The 24,263-nt window shown below is 53.7% G+C and overlaps 6 protein-coding genes across 6 annotated transcripts; 3 read left to right on the top strand and 3 right to left on the bottom strand.

The window, feature by feature from the left end:
* Positions 1 to 1,194: 1,194 nt before the first annotated feature.
* Positions 1,195 to 3,119, bottom strand: P152DRAFT_394804 (putative vacuolar protein sorting protein; the record flags this gene model as incomplete). The annotated part of the gene is made up of 3 exons (XM_033676270.1): positions 1,195 to 2,781; positions 2,832 to 2,967; positions 3,019 to 3,119. The coding sequence occupies 3 exons, from the start codon at positions 3,117 to 3,119 to the stop codon at positions 1,195 to 1,197; spliced, it is 1,824 nt and encodes a 607-aa protein (XP_033534908.1).
* Positions 3,120 to 3,663: 544 nt separating this feature from the next.
* P152DRAFT_311849 (SAC3/GANP family protein) lies at positions 3,664 to 5,709 on the top strand. The gene is made up of 4 exons (XM_033675163.1): positions 3,664 to 3,764; positions 3,817 to 3,881; positions 3,958 to 5,150; positions 5,198 to 5,709. Exons 1-4 carry the CDS (start codon positions 3,758 to 3,760, stop codon positions 5,415 to 5,417), a joined length of 1,485 nt encoding a protein of 494 aa, XP_033534907.1. The 5' UTR covers positions 3,664 to 3,757; the 3' UTR covers positions 5,418 to 5,709.
* Positions 5,710 to 7,778: 2,069 nt separating this feature from the next.
* On the top strand, positions 7,779 to 11,933 carry P152DRAFT_473014 (uncharacterized protein; the record flags this gene model as incomplete). The annotated part of the gene is made up of 5 exons (XM_033681196.1): positions 7,779 to 7,787; positions 7,891 to 7,986; positions 8,128 to 8,889; positions 8,941 to 9,990; positions 11,517 to 11,933. 5 exons carry the CDS (start codon positions 7,779 to 7,781, stop codon positions 11,931 to 11,933), a joined length of 2,334 nt encoding a protein of 777 aa, XP_033534906.1.
* A 3,602-nt stretch (positions 11,934 to 15,535) lies between these two features.
* Positions 15,536 to 16,641, top strand: P152DRAFT_481382 (uncharacterized protein; the record flags this gene model as incomplete). The annotated part of the gene is made up of 2 exons (XM_033681815.1): positions 15,536 to 16,277; positions 16,334 to 16,641. 2 exons carry the CDS (start codon positions 15,536 to 15,538, stop codon positions 16,639 to 16,641), a joined length of 1,050 nt encoding a protein of 349 aa, XP_033534905.1.
* A 1,033-nt stretch (positions 16,642 to 17,674) lies between these two features.
* On the bottom strand, positions 17,675 to 20,599 carry P152DRAFT_502469 (WD40 repeat-like protein). The gene is made up of 4 exons (XM_033682334.1): positions 20,378 to 20,599; positions 19,953 to 20,243; positions 18,012 to 19,892; positions 17,675 to 17,945 (listed from the first exon to the last, which is right to left on the bottom strand). The coding sequence occupies exons 1-4, from the start codon at positions 20,490 to 20,492 to the stop codon at positions 17,686 to 17,688; spliced, it is 2,547 nt and encodes an 848-aa protein (XP_033534904.1). The 5' UTR covers positions 20,493 to 20,599; the 3' UTR covers positions 17,675 to 17,685.
* A 912-nt stretch (positions 20,600 to 21,511) lies between these two features.
* P152DRAFT_311795 (uncharacterized protein) lies at positions 21,512 to 24,153 on the bottom strand. Its single transcript, XM_033675162.1, has 2 exons — positions 23,557 to 24,153; positions 21,512 to 23,504 (listed from the first exon to the last, which is right to left on the bottom strand). The coding sequence occupies exons 1-2, from the start codon at positions 24,015 to 24,017 to the stop codon at positions 21,758 to 21,760; spliced, it is 2,208 nt and encodes a 735-aa protein (XP_033534903.1). The 5' UTR covers positions 24,018 to 24,153; the 3' UTR covers positions 21,512 to 21,757.
* Positions 24,154 to 24,263: the final 110 nt, after the last annotated feature.

Below are 24,263 nucleotides of genomic sequence, written 5' to 3'. Positions count from 1 at the left end.
TTCTCGCCCTTTAAGATAAAGTATGGCGGAAGAACGAAACCATCAGCAGCGACACACTCGATATCCGTAACCGATTCGCCTGACTCCGTACTAGGACTGCCTCGTTTTGTCCCCGGTCGGAAACTAACCACTTTTTGCCGCTTCCCTTCACCAAGGCGGAAGCCACTTTCGTCGAAATTATATATATTCCGTGCCTCGATTCCATGCTCTTGAATCTGCTCCTGAAGGAGTTGAAACCAATGCTGTATATGTCCAAGATCCTCAGCGCGTAGGCAGTCGTCTTTGACTGGTTTTTGGTCGATAAGCGGAAGGGTGTGGCGCTTGATAAATTTATATTTCCAGTTCTTACTAACGTGAGGTGGCTGCGTTGTATCGAGGGCGTTTCTTCGGAGTATAGAGTTGGCGCACGCTTCGATTTCTGTAGGCGTAGGAGGCGCTCCCCATTCATCAAGTTGATGGATCCAAGCTAGGAGAGCCTTTTCTTGTAGCTGATCGAGTTTATTCGCTTGTACGAACGGAGAACGTTTGGTATAGGAAGTTTTTCCTTCAAGGCGGCCTCGAAGGACAGGCCGGTTGATTTGGAACTCACGCGCTAACGCTGAAACGTTAACCGATTTTCCTGCTTTTTTTTTTTGGCTCTGTAGCCTTCTTGAGTGCTTTCTGTATAGTCTCCTCTGAATATTTGACGCGTTTAGACATGTTTGGTGGTATAGATTTGAAGATGATGGTAAAACTGGACTTTTGGCGTGGGTTTGACTTTTGGTGTGGGAGCACCAACAACCGGAGGTTGTGCCGTTGTGGGGCGGTCATGGGGCATGGATAATGTAGAAAGTGCAGAGTGGACAGTGCTTTGAGTGGGGATCCTGCATAATAGGTGCGGTACAGTCGAGGCTGAAGCACGTTGTCGGTGGCCTCCTGAGGGCTCGACGAGTCTCTTCGGGAAAAAGACGGAATTCAACCAGACTTTAGACAAAGAAATGATATCATATCAAGATCGATTCGTGGTCTCGTGAGTTCTATGGCAATGCTGTCAGCGCCTGACAAATATGCATCAAAAGGTTGACCAAATCCAACCGTCACCAATTCATCTGCTCCCAATTGAAGCACAGTATGGCGAGTAGTTAGAGGGCACATCAAGCGCCAAAGCTGCCCCTAGACCTTGTCTGACATGACTTGAATGCGGAAAAGAAAAGTTTATATCCATGTCTGGAAAGTATCAACGCCAGGTATGCCGACCAGCCAGTTCTCCCAATACCGCAGGCCATCCAACGCCTGTTCTCGACAGACCGCGCCACGTTCCTCGGCCATGTCCAATTCCTCCGCGGCGACTCCGACACTCCAGCCAAACCTCTCCGCGGCTTCTTGCACCGTGACCCCTCGGCCATACATGCGCCAATCCCACGGCACTTCTTCTTCGGGCGGTTCATCATGCAGATCCCGTAGCCATAAGAGCAGCGCGGCGATGGTCTTATTGTCCGTGCGATCTCGTCCTTGCACGACGAGAAGCCCGCTGCGGAACCGACGCAGGCGCACGGGAAGCTTCAGGTGATCCCAGAGCTGGGCGGCCTTTTCGAAATCGGAGGGGCTGATGAGCTCGACGCCGCCTCGGGCGCGGTTGAAGACCGCCCAGAGGTCGACGAGGCTCATGATGCCACCCTCTTTCCGGAGAACCCCTTTGGTGTCGTCGGTGAGGAACTCGGCGAGGTTGCGAGAAAGTTCGGAGAGGTAGAGGGATTCGGATCCGCTGCCGAGCATGTCTTTGGTGGTGACTAGGCCCAGAGCACTGGTGGATTGGGTGAGGATGGCGTTGGCCTCGCTGTTACCGCTGATGTTTGCTTGGGATGCGAAGGATTCGGCGAGGGCGATGATTTCTTTCGCGGAGGTCATCAACGCTTCAAGATCCTCAAAGGCATTCCCAATGACAATCTCATTATTCCGTCGCAGCTCTTGGCCTCTCAATTCAAGCCCAGCGATACCGACTAGTTTCGCCCGGTCGGGAGTACTTGTCCCAGATGAACCGGGTTGGGGGGCGTTCCGAGAGTCGGAGATAGGAGTAACGGAACTTGCACTCGGAACCATAGGGTCACTCTGAAGTAACCATTTCCGTTGAATCAGAGAACCTTTTAGTCTTTCGTGGAAGATCTTCTCGCCTCCAGCGCGGAATGATAATTTGATGCTCTCGACTGGGCTGTTGTCATCACCAAGTTCGCGCGAAGGACCCGGCGACTCGTTCCTTTGCCCATGTCCTACCCTTTCGATCCGCGGATCTGGAGCAGTAGTGAGTGCGGCTCCACACATCTCACAGGAAACAAGGGATGGGTGATTGATGAATGTGCATCTTCGACATTGACGACCGGATGAGGTAGATACCGATGACCCCACACCAGTACTGACAGCACCTGATGGAACATCATTACCGTTTGTTCTATTGTCCACAGAACTAGTAGTCCTATTGCTCATCGTAGCCAAAGCTGCCTTCACAACATGCACCAACGGTGGTTTGATGCCACAGGTAAGACACGGTGGAAGCACCGTCCTTGCACTTGCTGTCTGAACATCGAAATTCGACGGTACTGGATTCGAGAAAGAACATATTGGACAGACCCACGTGGCATTAGCCAAGTTCTGGGTAGGTGATGAAAGTCCGAGAGGACTTGACTGTCGGTCCGGTCCCGGAGTTGGGCTAGGCTGCAGCGATGACCTCGGCGAGGCCGCATATGAAGACCGTTTTGATTCTTTTGGATAGAGGGTGACTTTAGCCGATGATTTGAGAAAGCCTGCCTGTAATACAGTTAGACTCCGTATGCGACGTTCGCAGATAATGTCCATACATAGAGTTCGGCCCGATCCACCTCCTTCAGCTCCACGGCAACGGAGTTCTTCCTCGGCTCTTCGTTGTCCACATAACAGACTCTGTGCGAAGTAAGGTATGCATGGCCGTTCTGGTACTCGGGGATCTTGTATTTCCTGCATGTGCATCGTCAGATATGTCTTAGTTCATCTCCGCGGAAACCGTACCCCTCATAGAGTCCCACAGCATCTTGGACAAACAGAAGCGTTTCGTCAGGATGCAGAGAGGGCCTAAGAGCAGTAGTGAGGTCCAGATGTCGAAGAAACATTCAGTCCATAGATCTCTAGGGCGAAAGGCTGCGATGCTCCCAAGTTCTAGTGGTTGTTTGTGATATCAGGGCTCGGCGAAGACAAGAGAGTGGCGGATAGCACGTGACAAGTCAGCGGTTTCAATGAGACCACAGGAAATGAGTCAAAGAATTGAATACACATAGATTCATGGCACATGCTTCTAATCGAGGAGCCAAGACTAACTTAATTTCAAGTTTAAACTAACGCTGGTATCTAGATTCATATCAAAAGACCAAGTTGAGCAGCGGGCATAGCTCGTCTGGCCTTAATTTGGTGCCTTGTAGCCCGAGGCATGAATATAGCCGGAGTTTAGCCGCTGACCGCTGAGAACCAGACGAGACATCCGATCGTCGTTCGTCCAACCACTTCGCATTTCATCACACAGTCCCATCTTCAATTTGGGAGTTGCCTCCTCTGAGTTCATCATTGCCTCACTCCTAGATCGTGATCTCTAATATATAGGAAGCGCTCTTCCACACACTCGTATGTATCGTTCGAAACACTGATCTGTCCGCCGTGATATCGTCTCGTAATTCACACCGACCCCGACTACGATCCCTTTCCGTCGATTTACCGAGTCGTATTACCGATCTGTGCCGTCGTATCATCAGTAACAATGAGCTGTGAGTTTGACGCGTAATTTAAGTGTGTTTATAGTGCTAACATTCACTTCAGCAACGACAGCTCCCGCATTCACTGCGGTGGCTGCTCGGAGAACACTTACCGGCTCTGAGCCATCCGTACGTGTGAACCTCTTTCCTTTCATCATCATATCTAATCGATATGCGCGACACTAACACATTTCCCCGGCAACAGGTACCAAAACCCAGTCCAACCATCTGGTCGAAGGAAGTTCGCGAATGGGTCTCTCGAGGTTTTGCCGCAGCGACTGACGACGACGGAATCACGCACGACGAACTCACAGCCAAAATCAAACAGATCATCACAGAATACATGAGCAACGAATCTATGTACTCTGTTGACTGGAGTATACTACCGATACCTCAATATTTCATCCAACAAGAACGTCAACAAGCCATTTTGGGTCCAGCCTACCAACCAAACGCGATGTACTACCCAACGCCACCGCCCCCGCTATCCACTTTCCGGGAACAGGCAACAGTACCGGCCTCTAAGAAACGAAAGTCTTCGGAACTAGGAGTCGATCAGGAGCCGCCGTGGCGCAAATCGAACAGCCTTCTGGAAGATCGAGTCACCTATGCCAACCCTACCTTTGAGGACCGCGCCGAGAAGCGAAGCAAGAAACGACGTGACGAGACTAATAAAGCCACCAGTAAGTATCAGAACGACCTGGAACTCCGGAAACAACGGTTCGGTCTGCACTCGCCATCACCATCACAACCGCCCTGGAGGTCCCGAAGCGAGACTCCGGCACCGGATGCATCCTCTGGCCCCGTGATTGGAACCAACGAAGACCTGGAGAAAAAGTACTTCCGCTTAACATCAGCCCCGAAACCTGAGGCGGTTCGACCACAACGAGTTCTTGAGAACAGCTTGAAGTTCTTGAAAAAAAAATGGCGGGAGGGGGCAAGTTACCCGTACATCTGTGATCAGTTCAAATCGATGCGACAGGATCTCACCGTCCAGCACCTCAAGAATGAGTTCACCGTGAGTGTGTACGAGCTGCACGCTCGAATCGCATTGGAAAAGGGGGATTTGGGTGAGTATAACCAGTGCCAGACGCAATTGCGGGCGCTGTATGCGCAGGGATTGCAAGGGCATCCGACAGAGTTTCTCGCGTATCGCATTCTCTATTTCATTCACACTGCCAACAAGACCGATCTGAACGACGTATTGGCAGAATTAACTCCAGCAGAAAAGGACGACGTGTCGGTGAAGCACGCGCTTGATGTTCGTTCAGCGATTGCACTGGGCAATTATCATAAGCTGTTCAGACTGTTCATTGATCCACCAAATATGAGTGGATATATCATGGACAGGTTCATCGATCGTGAGCGTGTGTCTGCTCTTGCTAAGATGGGTCGAGGGTAAGGTTTATTCTCCATTATCCCAACGAAATACTAACATGCATCAGTTACAAACGAGCTCTATCACTGAGGTTCCTCGCCGAGGAACTCGCCTTTGAAAGCGTTCAGCAATGCCATGACTGGTTTATTGCCGTTGGCGCTCAAGATCTCCTTGAATCAAAAGAGGACGGCAGCGTGTGGCTCGCAGCTGACACACCCACGTACAAACTGTTCGAATCGGCTCGCCAGACAACCTTCAGCAAAGTAGACATCAAAGGCCAGATATAAATGGACCACGAACGAGTGACAAGCCGTTTGACATCAGTCCCGCTTGTCACGCACGAACCCCTTCCCCACGACTCCTAACCACACGTTTCATGATTTCTTTCCCTTTCTCTTCTCTTATTTTTCTCGCATTCATTCCCCTGGCACACACCCTTGATTATGCAGTGCAACGGTCACACCATCCCAAAGTCGCTCGACTGACCTCGAAAATTGGGCATGGACAGTTGGCTAATGCGATTCAACGCCCTGCCTCCGGTTGCAGCGTCCCCGACCGATTCTCTAACACTACAAGTCTCACAACACCCGCACAGTTACGGTTTCATTCGACACACGCACTCCTTTCTATACACAGTAAACACTCGATGCGTCCGAACGGCTCGTGCGAAATACATTTTCATCTCGGTGTGCCTGGGATCACAAGGCAATACCAACGAGGGCTATGTGGACTTGTTGAGTCCCAACATGGCCCTAATACGTATACGTCATCCTCAGGACAGTCCTTATAGCAAGTTCTGGACCCGAACCAGCATGAACCTGACGCCCGCTCGGGAGTAGGTTTCGGAAAACAATGATGATGGGCCATAGTGATGAATTTCACTTCGCTTGGGCTTCATTTTTGTAGGCGGAGGAGTGGGCAGGCAATGTTCGGTTTTTCTTCTCACGTACCACGGATCACATGGTCATACATGGGAGGGGTGTGTCCCAAAGGGCTGAGGCCGTCAAGGGGTCCTTGGGCGTTGATGGCACGGAAATTTTGCTTTCCACTGGACACGGGTTCTTTGTTTTTCGCCTTCATGTGCGTCGGCCGTAGAATGTGCCAAATGCTTCGGCATTGGCATGCTCCGGTCACGTGCAACTCGCATTACCATTACGCAGCATTTTCAATAGTGGAAAATTCATGCACCGTTACTGTTCCGTCCAGTCACCCGTCGCACCAAGGTGACGTCGACGATATCTTCCGCATACGCGACACATCCCTTCGGGATCACGGCCTCATCCCATGGGTCCCAACTTCGCCCGTCGACCCCGCGTGGAAAAATCTCCGCCAGTCGCTCGCTCCGTCACAGTTCGCGCGGACTGGCGGAGCCCGTTTGCTCACCAATGATCGGGCGCCATGACGTCTCCGCGGCGTGATTCGCTGCCGACGCGCTCTGGAGCTGGTAGTCGCACCACGGCACACTCAGCGGCGACGAGTCGAGGAAGCGTCATCGCAAGGGATTTTGGAGACGGATGTGAGATGTCGTCGGCGTGCAGCGATGGAGGAGGGCGTCGTGGAGTTCCGCTGTCGCTTGGGGGGGCCGGCAGGAGGGGTTACTAATAGTACTGTGTGGGCGCCATGGTGGTGGTGCTGCTAGGGCATCGAGAGGGGCAAAGACGGCGTTTGGCTGGGCTGCGACGAGGTACAGACTGGATGAACATTGGACGAGGATGGTTCAGGCAGCAAGACTGGTGATCGGTTGGCAAGGTATTACTGTGTCATATGTAGCTGAGCGAGAGGGTTGAGTGCAGTCGTGATTCGTGTGAGGGAGACGACTCGTGCATATGTCGACATTGCTATTGTGTCCCAGCGAATACGAGTAGCGTCGAGGACAATAACAGTGACCATGCACTCGAGATTAATGTATGCGGAGCGTCTCTCGACATGTTCCTGATATTTTCTGTTCGTCTATTATCAATGGGTCGAGTGACGAGTGACAAGGAACAGAGCACATCAAGGTTGGACATCCTATTGTTGTAGGATTTGCTTATTGTACTTCTCTTTGATTAAATCTCACCAAAGCTGCGTTGCGCTATTATTTCATCCTTGATACGTCCGTAATTCCCCCCTTTCCCTGCGCTCCCTTCTGAAATTCCTTTGTGGAAGAAACTGGGATTCCCTTGTTCTCTTGTGACAGTCGGATGAAGCCGTCAATCGGTGCTGCACAGCCGCCTGTCCAGCCCTGCCAACAAATCGGTCGACTGAGCCACTGATGCTAAAGTCGCTATTAGTGGGTAGTGGACAAACGTGCTGGGGAGGTTAACATCAGATCCGAATCCCATAATAAGACGGTTTGTGCTCTGGTCTGGAGCTGCGTAGCTGCCTGGTTCACGGGTTGGGCGACAAGCATTGGAATATTTCCACCATTCCTCCATCTCACCACCCAATACTCACCATCTAAATCGCGAATCCCTTTCAGATTCTTCAGCGCAATCGCATCCGCCCTGCCACTACCTCGACTCGACCGCCACCTAGTCATCTGCCAACCCTACACGCGCCCGCACGCAGATCGACGCTGCGAGTAGTCTCCTGGACGAAGGAGCCGGTTTCTCATCGCGAAGATAGAAGCGACCCTTCTTTCTACCAGATACCCCATTCCCGGAACAATGGTCAAGGTAAGTTTCGCCATGGTTGGACGTCCTTGTCGGGCCCAGGACTGCAATCGGCGGCAGACAAGGCGGGGGTTCCACGCTAACAGGGCGTGTCTGCCTTTCGCAGTTTCGACGATCGCTGAAGAGCGATAAACACGACTCCAAACCGCATCATAATTCCATTCCGGCGAAAGACGCCATCGCCATCCTACCTCCGAAGAAGGTGAGCTCGAATTCACATGGTTGAACCCCGTTGCGAGGGGGGGAGCTCGGAGCAAGCAAACGCAAAATCGGCGCAACGCTCCACTTGACCCCGTCTCATCTCAATTGCTGACTCCGGTATGCTGACATCTCATCCCGACAGGTCATCAAAGCGCTCTACGACTACGTACCTCCGAACGACACCACGTACCTGAAATTCTCCCAAGGCGATTTCCTACACGTCGTCGGCCGCGAAAACGACGAGGACTGGTACGAAGCCTGCAATCCGCTCGTGGGCGCCCGCGGCCTCGTGCCCGTCAAGTACTTCGAATCCATAGACAAGCGCGTCCGCAACTCGGGCGACTCCACCGGCTCCGACCCGAACTCCAGCTCCCACGACTCCGGGTATGCCGAGAACGCCCCAAACGCTTCCTCGAACGTCGCTGCTGGTGAGAACTCGCGCGCCGCCGTCCGGATGTCGAAACTGAGGGGTGCGGGCAACATGGTGTATGGCATCGTCATGTACGATTTCAAGGCAGAGAGGCCCGATGAATTGGAGGCGCGGGAGGGCGAGGCCATCATCGTGATTGCGCAGTCGAATCCCGAGTGGTTCGTCGCGAAGCCGATTACCAGACTGGGTGGACCGGGGTTGATCCCCGTGTCGTTTGTCGAGATTCGCGATATGACGACCGGTCAACCGGTCCCGGATGCTGGAGCCGCCGTGCAAAGAGCAGGTGTGCCGAAGGTCGAGGAGTGGAAGAAGATGGCAGCGGACTACAAGAACGGTAGCATTCCGTTGGGCCGATTGGGAGAAGAATTGACTCCGAGCAGCTCGACGAGCATGCAACAAGGGATGCAGAACATGAGCGTATCGTCGAAGAATCCGAAATACTCATCGAACGGCTACTCCACAGGGGGCAATGGGGTAAGTGATTGGACGATGTTGGGAGCAAACAGTATGCTGACTCGACTCCAGGCACAACCACGATTCAGCGACGCCAGCAGAACCGCGCCACAACTGCTGGCAGCCATAAACGCGTCCGTCCCTCGCTACTGCTTCGCCGACGACATCTTCTGGTTCATCGTCGAATGCAAAATGGAAGACGGCCGTTACTGGGAGCTCTCCCGACTGTACCAAGACTTCTACGACCTGCAAATCAACCTCATCCAAGAATACCCCTACGAGGCCGGCAATGTCGAGGGCGTCGAGCGCTCCCTCCCCTACATGCCCGGTCCCGTCACCTACGTCACTGACAACATCTCCAACGGTCGCCGCCAGAACCTCGACGAATACATCCGAAACCTCCTCAAGCTCGGCTCTCACATCACACAGGGCTACCTCGTCCGCCGCTTCTTCGCCCCACGGCCCGGTGACTACGAAATCGACCCAGAAGTCGCTGACAACTATCGCCTATCCGGTGAGGCCGATCCTTCGCATGGCTATAGCGCCGGCGGCGGCAACCCATACGCGCAGTCATCCCAGCCGCCACCGCAACAACAGCAGCAGCAACAACAACAACAGCAACAACAACAACAGCAACAACAACAACAGCAACAACAACAACAGCAACAACAACAACAACAGCAACAACAGCAACAACAGCAACAACAGCAGCAGCAGCAGCAGCAGCAGCGGGGCGCACCCGGGGGTAATCCGCCGTCCCACTTCCGAGGCAACTCCGGACTCGAGCCGCCGTCATCAATGCCCCGCAACAACTCGTCACTGACGCAAGGGTCGAACAGCGGGGCCTCGGGGCCGACCGCGACAGGCGCAGCGGTCAAGATCAAGGTGTGGTTCAGCGCAGAGAATTGCGTGGTGATCCGGATGCCGCCCGGGTTCCGGTTCGCCGACCTGTACCGGAAGCTGAAGGAGCGGCGCAGTCTGGAGAAGCTCCCCGGCGATGAGGACGGGAAGGCAGACCTGCTGGTGGAGTATCGCGACGATGGGGAGGGGCGGATGCGGGTGATTAAGGGAGATGAGGGACTGCGGGAGGCGTTGGAGCGGAGTCCAAAGTTGACGTTGAGTGTCAGTATTAGATGAGGAAGCGGTGGGACGGGGTTGGCAGAAGCGTACCGAGCTGGTTTGGGGTGGGTGGATTCTTGTCCCTGGGCTGGAGAACGGACCCGGTGATCTTTTTCTTCTTCGCTTCTAATCCGGCCGGTGTGCCTTCCTTTCGTTTCCGACCGAAGGGGTTCCTGTCGTGGTTCTTGCGCGCCGAGTTGCCCTGCGCATCTGGATTTCTGCTCTCCTTTTCCGATTTACTTCTCGTCTGTCCCCGATGCCGCCGTTTCCGCCTCCTTCCCCGCGCATCCCCGCTGGATTGTTTTCTGGACTTTTCCTTCCCCGGAATTTCTCGGCGTTCTGTCATCCCTTCGGTGTTGGGCGGAACGTTGTCTCCAGATCTCCTCTCGGCTCGGCGCCATCTTTTTTGTTCGCTGTCTTTTCGTGCTTTTCGGACTGGTGTCGTTGCTCGAAAATGGGTTGTCATGGAAGAAGTTATGTGAGGTGGAATGACTGGTATGGGTCCATGATTTTGATGGGATATGGTCGCTAGCTGCTGTTACGACATCGGGGGTTCGACGGTTGGGGAGGGGGTGGATGTGGAGAGCATCTCACGAGGAAGTGTGAGGGTCAAGGTCATATATGATAGGTGCATTGATAGGTTAACATCTCCCGTGGATCTTGCATCTAGCGATCAAAGATGCTTGGAACCATCGAAATCATCAGGAATGGATACACTAGATTCAGAATATGTCCAGTCTATGCTGCGTGTTTGGCTCGACATCAGTGAACCAGCAGTCTCAGACGCGGCGAGGCCGCATTTCCCGGCCACCACGGTATCTTAAGGGCTTCGATTTAGGCCCTAAATAAGCTTATAGTATCTCAGAATCTCACAACCACAATTTTTTCTAAATCTCCATATTGTATGGGCGCGAATGGCTTCAAAGCCGAGTGCCCATCGCGAGCTCTTATGAGGCGGTGGACCGTGCAAGGAGTGGTGCCGTGCACGCTGGCGGGAAAACCCATATGCCTATAACTATTACAAAAGCTTGGCTGCTAGTTAACTAATTTGCGTAACTATCAAAAAGGTTGGTTATATATGAATCTCGTTGTCCTCTCCTACCGTTTGCAATCAACACTAGGAGACTGAACACATCGCACATGTTTTATGGGAACCGAAAGAGCTGGGAAGTTTATCGACATGAATGCATTGTCATAGATACATGAGCCTCTACTGTATAGAATTTCAGCTGGTTTTCCCTTCACCTTCATACTATTACTTTGATCGATGCGTCCGCGTGTCCCCAGAATTTGGAAACCGATAATTTTATCCTTTTATCCATGACACACATCGCGTTTTCAGATATTTCCTTGACATCCAAGACGCTTCTGACGCAGGTGGCCAATTCTCAGATATTTACTAGAAGCGATTCCAATCGACACCATGTGCCAGCTGTGTAGCCTCAGCGCCATTGCTGATAACCAGAAATGGGTACAGATCTACCCTTCCAGAGACTCCGAACTCTCGAATTAAAGCTAACTGTCCATAGCCAAAGCCGCTGGAGCCACTTGTCACCGAACTTCGTCCTCTCATTATGACGGCACATGACGAATACGGGAGATTTCGCAAGAATACTGGAGTTCCAAATCCTGAGGACGACGAAATGAATGCGAGTTCCGAAAATAGTCATGTAGACGAACCAAGACCTCAACTACACTCCACAGTTGAGGCCATCCTCCTCACATTGGAGTTCATGGATGATTCCCGAAAAGAATGGTGGCTAAGTCCTGAGAAGTATCGGTTACGAAAGTCCTGGAGTGAGGAAGGAGAGCAGAAGAAGCTTTCGACTCTGCATGCTATCAACAACAAGACGGAGGAGAATATATCGAGCATGAAAGTGAAGGTTGGTATGTTCTGTCGGTACAATTTGAACATGGATGCAGCGAAGCTTTTGGAGAAGGCATAAAAACCCGTCTGTGGACTGCTTTGTGAGAGGTTTGCCGGGATTTAGTGGGTTGTAGGACGTCGGGAAAAGCATGGTTGCCTTTGCTGCCTGTAACAATGGAATCTAATTAGCGAAAGAAATGACATCTGCGAACGGTGAAGCAGCATCTGTATGGAAGATATAAGATCCAACTTTTAATCGCTATATACATCGCAGACCAACGGAGCACCCTTGTCCTGACTGGAGTTAGAATACATATTAGCAGATGAATTAGTGCCCGCTGCCACACGTCTAGTCTATCACGATTGACTGATGAAGTTTCGACGTCAACCTCGGATCCTTTGCTTCCGTGTTCCTCTTTCAAGCCTTCCTGCTATCCTCTTGCCCCCGAAGTTTGAGCCCATATTCACTCCCAGCTAGCCAGCAGTGTTGTTTCATGCCTGCTCACGAAGTGCCATGAGAAGTTCTTTAAGGAAGCTGGATTTGACCAAGGGGTTTGTGAGCTGTTATTACCGTCGTCACCATTCTAACTTTAATAGAATCAAGTGTTCGGAATAGCAGGTGCGATAGCAGGTCCAAGTATAGCATGGTATAAGGGTGCTGGTAACTGTTGAAATAAGACCTTGATTGCTCGGCTACTGGAGGCTCCAAACAGGAGTTAGTAAACCGAATAAGGGGGTGACAACAGCTGGATTCGTGACCTCGACGAGGTTAGACTTTAAGCGCTTAAAAGAACAGGCACTCATTGTAAGAATGTTATCATAGTGTATCAATGAGAATAGGATGAAATCTATCGCTATGAGTAACCGCTGCAGTCAGTCAGCATGCTCGTCGTTGTTTCATGATCGGTGTTGTTGGACACATTGAGCATTTTGATTCAGCCCGTGGGTTGGTAGTTCAGTGCGCGCCAGCATCTAGGCGGACAGTCTGAAGGAGCTTGCAAATAAATTGAGTTGAGATGGCTGCGCTGTCCTGCTTGTTGACGTCCTGCAATAACCCTAGTTGACTCAGTCCCGCTCTTAATCTTCAAAAAGGGATTCGTCGTTGGTGCGGGTGGCATCTCCCTTATCATACCATAATCCAATCGCTTATGTCATCCAATGACATTGATCTCAGGCGAGCTGCTGAAGAAGACGTGGATGAGCTCTTGGAAGTGTGGACAGATGCGGTACGTCTCAATAGAATGGATGGTCTCTTGTCACAACGAATGATTGGACACGATAGGCCGAGAAAGGCCTACCTTGAGGTTCGAATTATGTTATGATTGCTACGAAAAGTGCTTGCTTATCCTTAGGGGATGTTACCTTCGTTTAGAAACCATGTCCGCCATCCGATAACTTTCCTTCCTATGTTCTCCGGCAGTGTCATCTAGGCCATGGTCAAATGAACTGCCCAGTCCGCCCGTCTAGTCAGGCGAGTGCGTCCGGGCAAGTCCGTCCATGCGAGACCCTCCGACATCCGGGAAGGAGGTCGCCACATTATATATAGACACAATCATGATACCACCTTTGACAACACACGGCTGGAACATGCCAAACCCTATCGTAGTCACGAATAAGAGGGTCACTCTGCCAATCGGAGCGCTTTCTGGTACTCCACCTCCGCTTATCGGCTGCAGGGACAGTCATCGCGTATCCTACCACTAGAAATTCGTTAGCACACCGCACCTATCCAATCTCATCGCCGATGGCAGCGTACGAACCTCCACTCGTACATTCTCACATCTCAGCTAGAGCACGAATGCGAGGGAAGCAGTGACATTTCCTCGAGGTCCGTGAGAAGTGCTATGATGGCTTGTAGGTCAAGGTGGATGTCCTTCCCCAGACACCTCCCATAGAGTCTGTAAGAGTCTCCCTGTCGGGAATCTCCAATCGTGAGGCAAACATTGAATTGTTGCTATGAAGGAGGAATCTATCTAAGGTGTGCGAGGCGTTTATCTGTTCTGGTGTTTACAGAGCAAACCGAACGGGCCACAAGGCCACAAGGCATCCAGGTCGATAGACCTCTGATCCATCACAGAGTCCGATATATAAAACCCTGACATTCAAGGTACCTTCTCTAGTGTATATATATGATTCGAGAGTCTGCGACCAATACACATTCGCGACTTCGAGCCTTTCAATCCAGTTCTTCGATGCTATATATCAGTGCGTTTGCACGTTCCCCAACCGTTGTCAGAAAGGGGCATCAAAGGATCATATACTTTCCGGTAGCGTAGCAAAGTTCAAAACTTGATGTCGCTTTCGTATATCGGACGATATGAATCGCTCCATCTTTGTGTGGTTGAGATGGGTCGGAATAATGTGGTATGAGTGTACGGACGCCAAAAGAGGAAGGGCTCCCTCTCTGATTCGGATATATATAACGAAAAGGTTGACATGGAGATATATATGAAAGTTGAAGGTGATCGACTCTGAATTGATGAAACGGAAGATATATATAACCAATTCCACGACCACGAACACTAGTCTAGACGAACAGACCGCTGGGAAGACTGCTTAAGCGGTTCGTTGATAGAAAGTCAAAGCATTCCGTAGGTAACATAGAGTCCACTAGTGTAGACTAGCAAACGGATGAAACGCAGAGTAGTGAGAAGTAGGTACACAGCTGCAGACGTGTTGGGCCGCGAAGTAGGTTGCACATACACTGCACAAGGCTGAAATTGGCCAACGACAAGAGTGTGGGAATCAGACGGTGAGGGAAATTCATCCTTTGCTTCATCCGTGGTTGCTCCACGTATTCAAAGAATGAAACTGATGACACGATTTCGCAAGCAACTGACAGCCATGAGGAACTTGTCAGTGTAGGTGAACTCCTCATAGAATTCGGACCCAAAGACAACTAGGCCTGAGTCGAAGGAGAGGAAGGTCGTACTGGATCGGAAAGGAGCATACTGGGTACGCACGTGTACTTCCGTCTCAACCAAACCTAACGTTCCAGCCCCTCGTGCAGGCTTCCAGGGTAGCATCTCTTACATCTCATCCATGGATTCTTACATTAGTAAGACGAAGACTTCTTTCCTGTAGAAAGGCAGCGCGTGTGATCTGCCGAAATGAAGGCCCTAACTGCCATTTGGTTATCAAGAGGAAGAGGAGTCCGGAGTCTTGGGTGAGAAGAGATGAGGCGTCGTCAAGGCTTCCCCGTTGGTGGAGCCGCCACTAGCGGGAGAGCTTAATCTAACCTCGACTTTCTATCCCCAGATGCCGACAGATGACATTAGATTAACATCCGAGCGATCATATCATTTTGGCGTATCATCATAGGTTTTCGAAAATATGCCCTACAACGTAGATTGAACCTCGTGATTAGGTCTCTAACCACATATGATGACTGGTGAAGAGCCCAAATGGACGCTGGCATCTGGCCGATGAATCTCATCTACTTGGAGGCCGTGATATCAATATAGCTCGGAATGTAGGAGCCGTCGTCGGCAATGAGCCGCCAATATATGGCGACGGGCATAAGAGAATGCATTTCATTAAGTCAAATTCGCGAATCGGCAAAATCGTCATGTCAGAAGCCCTCCTTGAGATGTATAAGTCCGAGCGGAGTCGGCTAGACATTAGAGTCCAGTTGAGATCTCCACCTCTTTTCGTCTTCTTGTCAGTCATTGCCCGTTCACCATGAAGTCCTTCCTTCCCCTCCTCTCGCTGGCCATCAGCGCCTCCGCCACCGCCATCCCCGCCCTGGAACCCCGCCAAACCGCCGCCGAAGTGCAGTCCCTCCCGGCCAAATACTTCCCCGACTCCCAGCGCGTCAAGATCCGCTATGGCCCCTTCCAGCTCCCCAGCTCCGAGCAACGCTCCGTAATCGGCGAATCCGGCACCATGTCTACCATCCGCACCAACCTCCGCAAACCGTGCACCGACTGCGGCCTCACCGCCGCGCAGGCGGGGCTGGAGTACGCGGACGGCTCGCCCGCCGACGTCGGCACGGGGGCGTGGCTACACCACGTCGTCATGCTGATGTCTGGCACGGGGAAGCGCGATGTCGTGTGCCCGTCCGGTGTGCTCAGCATGCTGGGGGAGCGGTTCTTCAGCAGCGGCAACGAGCGGTCGCCCACAATGTTCGGTGACGTGGAGACGCAGACCCTGAAGGCGATGTATCCCATCGCGGCGGCAGATCGGATCAACATGCAGGTGGAACTGATGAACATGAAGCCGCAGGAGCAGACGGTGTATTTCACGGTGGAGTGGGAGTTTCTGCCCAAGGCGGCGACGGCCGGGTTCAAGCAGACGAAGGCGCTGTGGATGGATGTGACGAATTGCGGAGTGAGCTCGGTGGCGCCGCCGGCGAATAAGCAGGTCTTTACGTTGAAGAGCGACGCGTTTACGATCCCGGCGAATGGGCAGATGTTGGGCACAGGTAAGGAGCCCTGGGATGTGGGGGCGATTGAAACTCAAAGCTAACCATGCTCCCAGCCGGCCATCTCCACGACGGCGGCGTCAATGTCAACGTCTACCTGAACGACAAGGTGATCTGCGACTCGCAAGCGACCTACAGCACTACTACAATGGGTGGCATGGCCATGTCAGACGGCCACGATGGAGACGCGCACATCGCGACGATGAGCGGATGCACGAACATAGGGCCGGTCAAGCAGGGCGACAAGCTCCGCATTGAGGCCAACTATGACCTGGACAAGCATGCGCCCATGCATAACCATGGGGATAGCGGGGGCCTGGCGGCGGTAATGGGGATCGCCATTATGTATATAGCCTTAGATTGAAAACGCCAATGCTAGGTGCTGGTCATCGCGTTGGGCGACCGGGATGCTGTGCCTTTGATGCGTTCTCTAGATGTTGCGTGCAAATGGGTAGTGACAGTAAGGTACACCATAGATTCCACAACAGACAAACCTCATCGAACATCTACATTTTGCACCATTGTGCGCCTCACCATCGCAAAGATCAACCGATCCGTCCCCCTAACGCAGGTTTGCCAAATGAGGAGAGGATGGTGACCTCCACCAGCGCCCATGATCTTGAACCGCGACACCTATATTTGGAAGAGACTGAGGAGAGAAACGATGCGTGCCCACGCTTCGCGGATGCATTACGGAGATTTCTCCAGTTGTTCGCCTCGAAAGTGCCCATATGATCTTTCCCTTGGGGGCGCGAGGACGATTGTCCGTGCTTCGGACTTGACAAGCACCGAAGCACGGAAAACATAGCAAGTCAGGCAAACGCCTTCTGATCATCGACCAAGGCGGGTAAAAGAACGGAGAAAGCCGAGTTAGAAGAAGAAATACTTGAGTTCCAATCAACTCCTTTAACCCAGGCTCTGTTTTGTGCGTTGTCGCTTTTACTAGCACAATTGTTCGGTTCAAAGATCCGTGTTCAGAACCTTATGGTACACCACATCGAGCCTTGGGGGGAAGGAGTTGATTGAAACTAGCGTACAAGAATTGAATAATCGAACACAATACCCTATTCCCGAGCCTCTCGAATTGCACCTAGCCCAGTCTACATGAGCAACCAGGCGCGAGATATCACTCCATTTTAACGACCAAGTCTAGCTTCGCATGTAGTGCACGCCGTTTCGAATCCGCACGCGGAGCGAAATGCCCTCGAATCCCATCCATCTATCCATCCAGCCATCCATGCATCCATATCTCGTCCACCGCGGAGCCGCATGCCTTGCACATCCAGCAGTACTCTCCACGGCCGATCAAACATTACCCCTTCGAGAAAGACCTCGCCTTGCCCACGATACTTGCTGGCTAGCGATCTAGCCAGCCGCTTGCCCGTCGAGTTGAGTGCTTTTCCGCCTTTCACCGCGCAAACACCTTCACCACGCCATCTCCGCCCGCGCTAACCACCAACCGCCCGTCCTGGCTCCATACGACGCTGCAGACCCCCTCGCCGCGCATGATGCGGTGGCTGGTGATCTCCTGGGTGCAGATGCGCTTCTCGAGGCTCCAGAAGCGGATGCTGGCGTCGTGGCCGGCGGAGACGGCTTCGCGGCCGTCTTTGGAGAGAGAGAGGGAGGAGATGGCGGAGGGGTGGGCGAGCATGGAGTAGGTGCATTGGCCTGGGGAGGTGTTAGTATGGGTTTCGTGCGGAAAAATAGGTTGGGAAGGATAGATGGGAAACATACCGCTATTCGCATCGAAGAACCGAATAAACCGATCCTCATGTCCACTAATAATCACCCCCTCCACGCCCCCCTGACTCGAGCTCCCCGTCGCCCCATGCAGCCCTTCATCCTCCCCCATCCCCAAACTCCCCCGCCCCCCTTCCCCGCCCAACCCCTCCTGCGACGTCGCGATCGCCACTACCGCATTCACCCCCGTCGCCACCGTCCCGTCGTACGTCTCTGCGCTCGCCATTCCGATCACCTCCTCGCCCGTCCGCGTGTCGTAGATCAGGATACTCGCGTCCGCGTACGCCACCACGAACGTCTCCCCCGTGGGAGACAGCGGCGCGATGCACGTCGGGCTCGCTGCCCCCGCCCGCGATATCGAGTGCACCAAAGTATAGTGGAACGGCGTGTTCGTCGCGATGCTCGGCTGCGGCGACGACGGGTAATTCGACCCGGACGTCACTGAGTGACGCCGCGTGCCTGGGGCTCCTCGTCGCGACCCCGCTTGCGGAGATGCGAGCTGCGGCGGCGCGCTGACGGCCCAGATCTTCACCGTACCGTCGGCGGAGCCGGAGGCGAGAAGCACGCGGTCGGGGCCGCCGAGATTGGCGCTGTCGGGGCCGAAGATGGCACCGCAGGTGGCAGGGAGGACGCAGACGGTCCAGACGGCGTCGGTGTGGCCCTCGAGGGTGGCTTTGGGGTCGACCCGGCCGCGCTCCCAGACGCGGACGGATGCGTCCTGGCCGCCAGAGAAGATCCAGCCGTCGCCGGAGGCGCGGCCGCCGGTGGAGAAGGAGGCGGAGACGGGGCAGGCGGCGAGTGAGGTGACGGCCCCGTCGTGACCGCGGTGGGTGAAGTAGGATTGGATGTCGAGGTCGTTGACTTCTTGCTTGTGATTCAGTGAACTGGGGTAGCTGGCTGGGATGATCCATCGCTTGATCATGCCGTCGTCGCCGGCGGTGCAGATCTCCGGTTCGGACGGGCTGCCGCCGCCGGTGAATATGACGGAGCGGACCACATCGAGGTGACCGCGGAGGGCAAAGCGGACTTTGAAGTTGGCAGGGTCTTGTCTGGCGGATTGAGTGGAGGGGTTGGTTTCGATGCCTTCGCTACGTCGGCGGACCATGGCGGTGGAGCCGGAGCTCTTTCTTCGATGGGAGACGGTGGAGCGGGGAGGAGATCGCATGGGGATGTTGTTGGCGCTTGGGAAGAGATCTTGGTCCGGTCTTCGGCGGGGAAGTGTTTCGCTGGTTTGATCGGCGAGGGGGTTGTCCTCGAAATTCCATCCGTCGGGTTCGTCGTTCATCAGTCGAGAACCACCAAAAGATAGGTTGGATTCTTCTTGTGCAGATATCGGTCGTCCCATGTTATCGTACGTGTGCGTGATCCGCTCCACGTTTTCATCGGCGTGTTCGGGGTAGGGTCCGCGGTTATCCAGATGATGGGCTGTCGATGGTGGTTGTTGCGGGAGAGGCATTTGACTCGGAACTCCGCGTGTCATGAACGCAGATTGTTGTTGCGGATGCCCTGACCTCGGGCCAGTTGAATGTTCATTGTTCGAAGGAAGAGGAGGTGGCTGATGATTTGGGGCAGCAGAGGGGTGTCCAAGCATCGAACCTTGCTGCTGCTGCTGCTGCTGCTTGGCTCGTTGCTGCATGTACACTTCTTCTAATGATAAGGGCAGGTCGCCTGGTTGACTCATAAATCCGGTCGAATTTGCCAAGGCCTGAATCTGCTGCGATTGCGGAGGTTGAGCCGGAGGGGTGAGGAGGTAGGTGACTTCTTCCACGGTTTTCTGTAGGTATACATGGGATTTGTCTTTCGAGTCTTTGTCTTGATCGGAGGATTCTCTGTCGCCCTCTAGTTCGAGGAATGAACCTGGGGGCTTTTCGGGAGCTACAATTACGTTCAACATTTTCCCTGGAGTAGTACCGTGATGGAAGCGCAGAAACTTACCCTTTACTTCGCTCTTCGCTACCGATTTACCCTTCACATCAACCTTCACTTCCCCCTTGCTATCCGCTAGTTTCTCCCCGGACGCTGCGGCTTTCGATTTCGCTCGCTCGGCTTTCAGGGCTCGTTCCAACATGCGAATCTGCTTGTCCAACTGCTCATTGAGCTTCTTCGCATTGCGTACATCGCCTTCCTGCTTCGCGATCTTGGCCTTCATCTCCGCTCGCTCGATGTCCCACGCGTTGCGCGCTCGCTCGTGGTTATGCCATTCGATCTGAAGGAAACGCATGACGCCTAAAAAATCAATCGTTAGCTCCTGTCACTCCAAGCTTCCGTTACGGTGATTGAACAGAGATTGCTCGATTCCAATCCCGAAGCTCTCTACAGCTATCCACATCCTACCCCGGAACCAACGAGATTTTCCTCACCTTGCAATGTATACTCCGTCCCCACCTGTCCGCCCTCCTGCGGCCCCCCAGGGCCTCCACCGACGCCCGCACCTCCATTATTCATCGCGCCGAGGTTCGGCGACCTCCACACCATTCAATCTCCCAACACTTCGGGAACCGCCGTAGTAATGGTCGCGCAGCTCCAGTGTCCGCTGGCCAAGCAGTCGCGTGGATATGGATATGCTTCGTGGAAACAATAATGGTGTTACCGCCAGCTGACGAGATAATCGTGGGTACCGTGTACGGAGCTATGATAGGGATGTCGAGAAGTCGAGGCGGGATGCGGAGGGATCGAGTGGTCGGGAGAGATGGGACCGAGCGGAGGGAGAACGAAAGAAAGAGGCTGGAGCGGCGTTTTGCACCGGAGCCAATGTCCCGTGTGTTGTTGTCGCGGTCTGCGTCGCGCAGCGTCACTCGTCATCCACCATCTACTCCGAAAGGGGATTTCCTCGAGCTGTCCACACGCGCCGAAACTTCCTAGCAATATGTCGGCAAAAGGGGGGGTATTAAAACGCTAGCAGCGAGTAAAGCGAAGTGGAATCCGAGCAGACCAAACGATTGAAGAGAGTGGTGAGCGGAGAGTGGGAAAACTGGATTGAATCCAAGGGAATCCAGGATGGGATGCAGGTGGACGTGGCGGTGATAGAGGAGGGTGAGGGATGAGGTTGGAACTGGAGCTGTACAGAATGACTTGGATGGCGCGCCAATGGAAGGGCAGGGATGTTGGTGCACGTGCAGGTTTGCGCTAAGCCTGACTGGGAAATATATAGCCGAAGTTTATCCATTCCATCCTTAAATCCACCACGCTCGGATTTTTATCAGATTTCAGTCAGGTGCCATTACTCGACACTGCATTCACTTAGAAGTAGACGAAAGTGATAATAGCGGAGAATTCGCCAATCCCCTTTCTAAAGATATAGAATTATCACTTTCACATTTGGCTGAGTAGGTCGATGTGACCGTCCCACTTGGGCTTGAGAAGGATATCAAAAGTGACGCCCCGGCGATTCCCCTCCTCGAGGGCATATCATAAATACTGGTAGTGCGAAGGAATGCCGCAATGGTTTTAGTTAGCTTAGGAGTATCACTTCTATCTAGGCAAAAGGAGAGAGACAATCTTGTCGGTAATCATGTATTGACTTTTTGGTGATATGCATGTTTATCATGTCTCATAATCGTTGCTATGGGGAATACCTATGGGGAATACCTATCCCGCCCTTATACCCTCTCGAAAACAGAGAGGCAACTAGGACATCGCATCAACTCCAGGTCTTCATGACTTCATCGACGCTGTGACCCATCCTGTCATGACTGCGACCTATCCTGTTCACGCCTTCTCCTCGGCGTCGGCGGGCGAGTTCACACCGCAGCGTCCGCAGGGGAATTCACACTACTCTCAACACTCCCCACAACCTTCCCTCCTTCCCCATCCACATCCCCAAACAACTCCTCCCCATCCCCCGTATCCATTGCCGACAGATCGAAGTCCATCTCCAACTCCTTCCCATGGTCCCCGATCCCGACGTCGCCGATCCCACTTCCGAAGTAATCCGCACCATCGGGACCATGTCCGTCGACAAGCCAGCGACTGAGATCGTCGTCGACCGCGGGGTTAGCTCCGCTAGCACTCGTTGGGGTCGTACCACCGCCTTCCCAGCCTTGAATGCCGTTCAGGCGGCCGCCGGGGGAGTAGGAGCCGACGCGGGAGAGCAGGTGGCGCACGCGTTCGTCTTGGTTGTCAAGGTGCGACGAGAGCTGCGTGAATTGTTCGGTGGGTGGGAGGTTGCCAAGTTCGAAGAGCGGGCTTGGTGCGCGGAAGGGAAGGTTCGCGGGGGGAGAGGCGCGAGAAGCAGTAGAGGCGATGGGTTGAGCGGGTTGCCGTTGTTCCTGTGTTTGTTGTATCTGGTTGCGTGCCTGCTGAGGCTGCTGCGTGGAGCGGGAAGAGACGGAGGTGCGTTCGCTCGTGGCGGTAGACGGGTGAGCGGCGGTCGTCATCGGCTGCGAAGGGCGAGGAGGGTCGGACGGGACGCGAGGGGTGCTGCCGTTCATGGTGAGGGGAGAACTGGGCCGCATGGATGGAGAAGTCGAATCGACCACAGTTTGGGGTGACGGCGGAGACGGGGCGGCGGTAATGTTGTTGAAGGCTGCGATGCCATCGGGGTTCCCGAACAGACTGTTCGCATTATTCGCATTGTTCGCCGGTGCGTTCTGGAAATGCGAGCTGGTGGCTGCATCGGCGCTGGCAGGGACAGACCCGATGCCGAAGTCGTTGGTCGCTTCGGGGGGAGGCAGCAGGGCGAAAGGTCGTCGACCACGTGCCCCCGCTGAGGCTCCCGGGTTGGCTCGCATCAGCGCAGCGCCGATGTCCGCGATATTCATGTCTTCCAGATTCACCACTTGACCGGGCATAGTCGAATTGTTCTGGCGCGGAGAGATGGGACCGTAGCCTTGAGTCTGGGTCAGGTTGGGAGCCGTATCCTTCTTGGCATAGAGCTGGAGGAACTGGAGGATGGAGTTGAGGACGTGAGCTTGCTTGCGATTCTGCTCCTCGAGATGGAGGACTCGCTGTGACAAGGCCTTATTTAAGTTCTTGTTCTCCCTGAGTTCGGCGATGACCATAGAAATGGTCTGGCTTGATTGCCGGTACTCCGACAAGTCCTTACGCATGCCGACAATCTCAGATCTGGGGATTGAGATGTTATCGTCCTTCGGCATGCCGTCTTCCACGTCATCTTCAGAAGCATCGACGTCCGCATCTGTCGCCAACCGCTTCCTCTTCGTGTCTCTCTTGCCCGTGGTCATGGACTTGGGCGGAGGTTTAGAGATCAACCACGCAAGCTCAGGCTTATCGCGCTGGAAGTACTTGTGCTCATAGGTGTGCGGCATCCGAACACCGTGCTCGTTCGCGTGGAAGCTACCTTCGTCGAGGCCGACTCGCTTGTGGAATCCGTACATATTCAGTTGACGGACGAAGGATGGGTAATTGTTATGTTTGAACATCCTGGGTATGACGTCCTTAGCGAAAGCTTCATCATCGGTAATAACAAATGCTTTCCCGTCCTTCGTCCAGTGGATGAGCTGGATCCACTCGCTCGTCTGCAGGAAGCTACACATCATTAGCATCGTCGAAGAGCGCGAATGGAAAATCACTGGCTTACCTGAGTAGCTTCTGAACGAAAGGAACCAGCGACTTCCTCTGAGCTTGCGCCTCGTCCTTGACCTTCCTCGCTCTAGCCAGAGCTTCTTCCTCAGTCTCCGCGGTGACATCGTGAGCATCGTTCCCCTGGACGCCGTCGTACTCCCTCAACTGTCCAGCTCGGGCCCGAGCTAACTGCTGCTGCTGGTTGCGACGGACCATTGTCGTCGACGGGCTCTCGGGCCGACCTATTTGGGCCGGCATTGCGTATGCCGCGGGGTTCTGCAGGTTCGGGTAGCCCATAAGACTACCGTACCCATTCTGCCCAAAGTGGTTATAGTCTGTGGCCATACTGTCCCACGGCGGATCCATGTCGGCGTTGACAACCTCGTCGTACGCTCCGGGAGCGTATGTATTCTGAATCGCTTGGGCGGTGGAGTTCTGGGCCGGGGGGACGCGTCGATGGGTGCGTGACGAGTCCATTTCGACGGCGAGGTGGAGCGTGGATGTAGTGACTATTCGCTCAGAGACCGTCAGGCATCGGATCTATAGGTTATCGGCAGGGAAAGTGAGGTGGAGATGACGGTGGAAGTTCTAAAGCAACGGAAGCGTGTCAGTCCAAAGTGGAGAAGGCAGCGCAGAAGTTGAAAGGTGTAGGCAATCGCTCCGGAATATTCTTTCAGCCTCCGATCAGTTTGTGGGACGCAGAGACCTGCAATGAGTGTAATC

This window comes from Eremomyces bilateralis (assembly GCF_010015585.1).
Source record: "Eremomyces bilateralis CBS 781.70 unplaced genomic scaffold P152scaffold_7, whole genome shotgun sequence".
NCBI lineage: Eukaryota > Fungi > Ascomycota > Dothideomycetes > Eremomycetales > Eremomycetaceae > Eremomyces > Eremomyces bilateralis.
The sequence above is the reverse complement of the archived record's forward strand: the minus strand, read 5'-3'. Positions and strand labels throughout refer to the sequence as shown.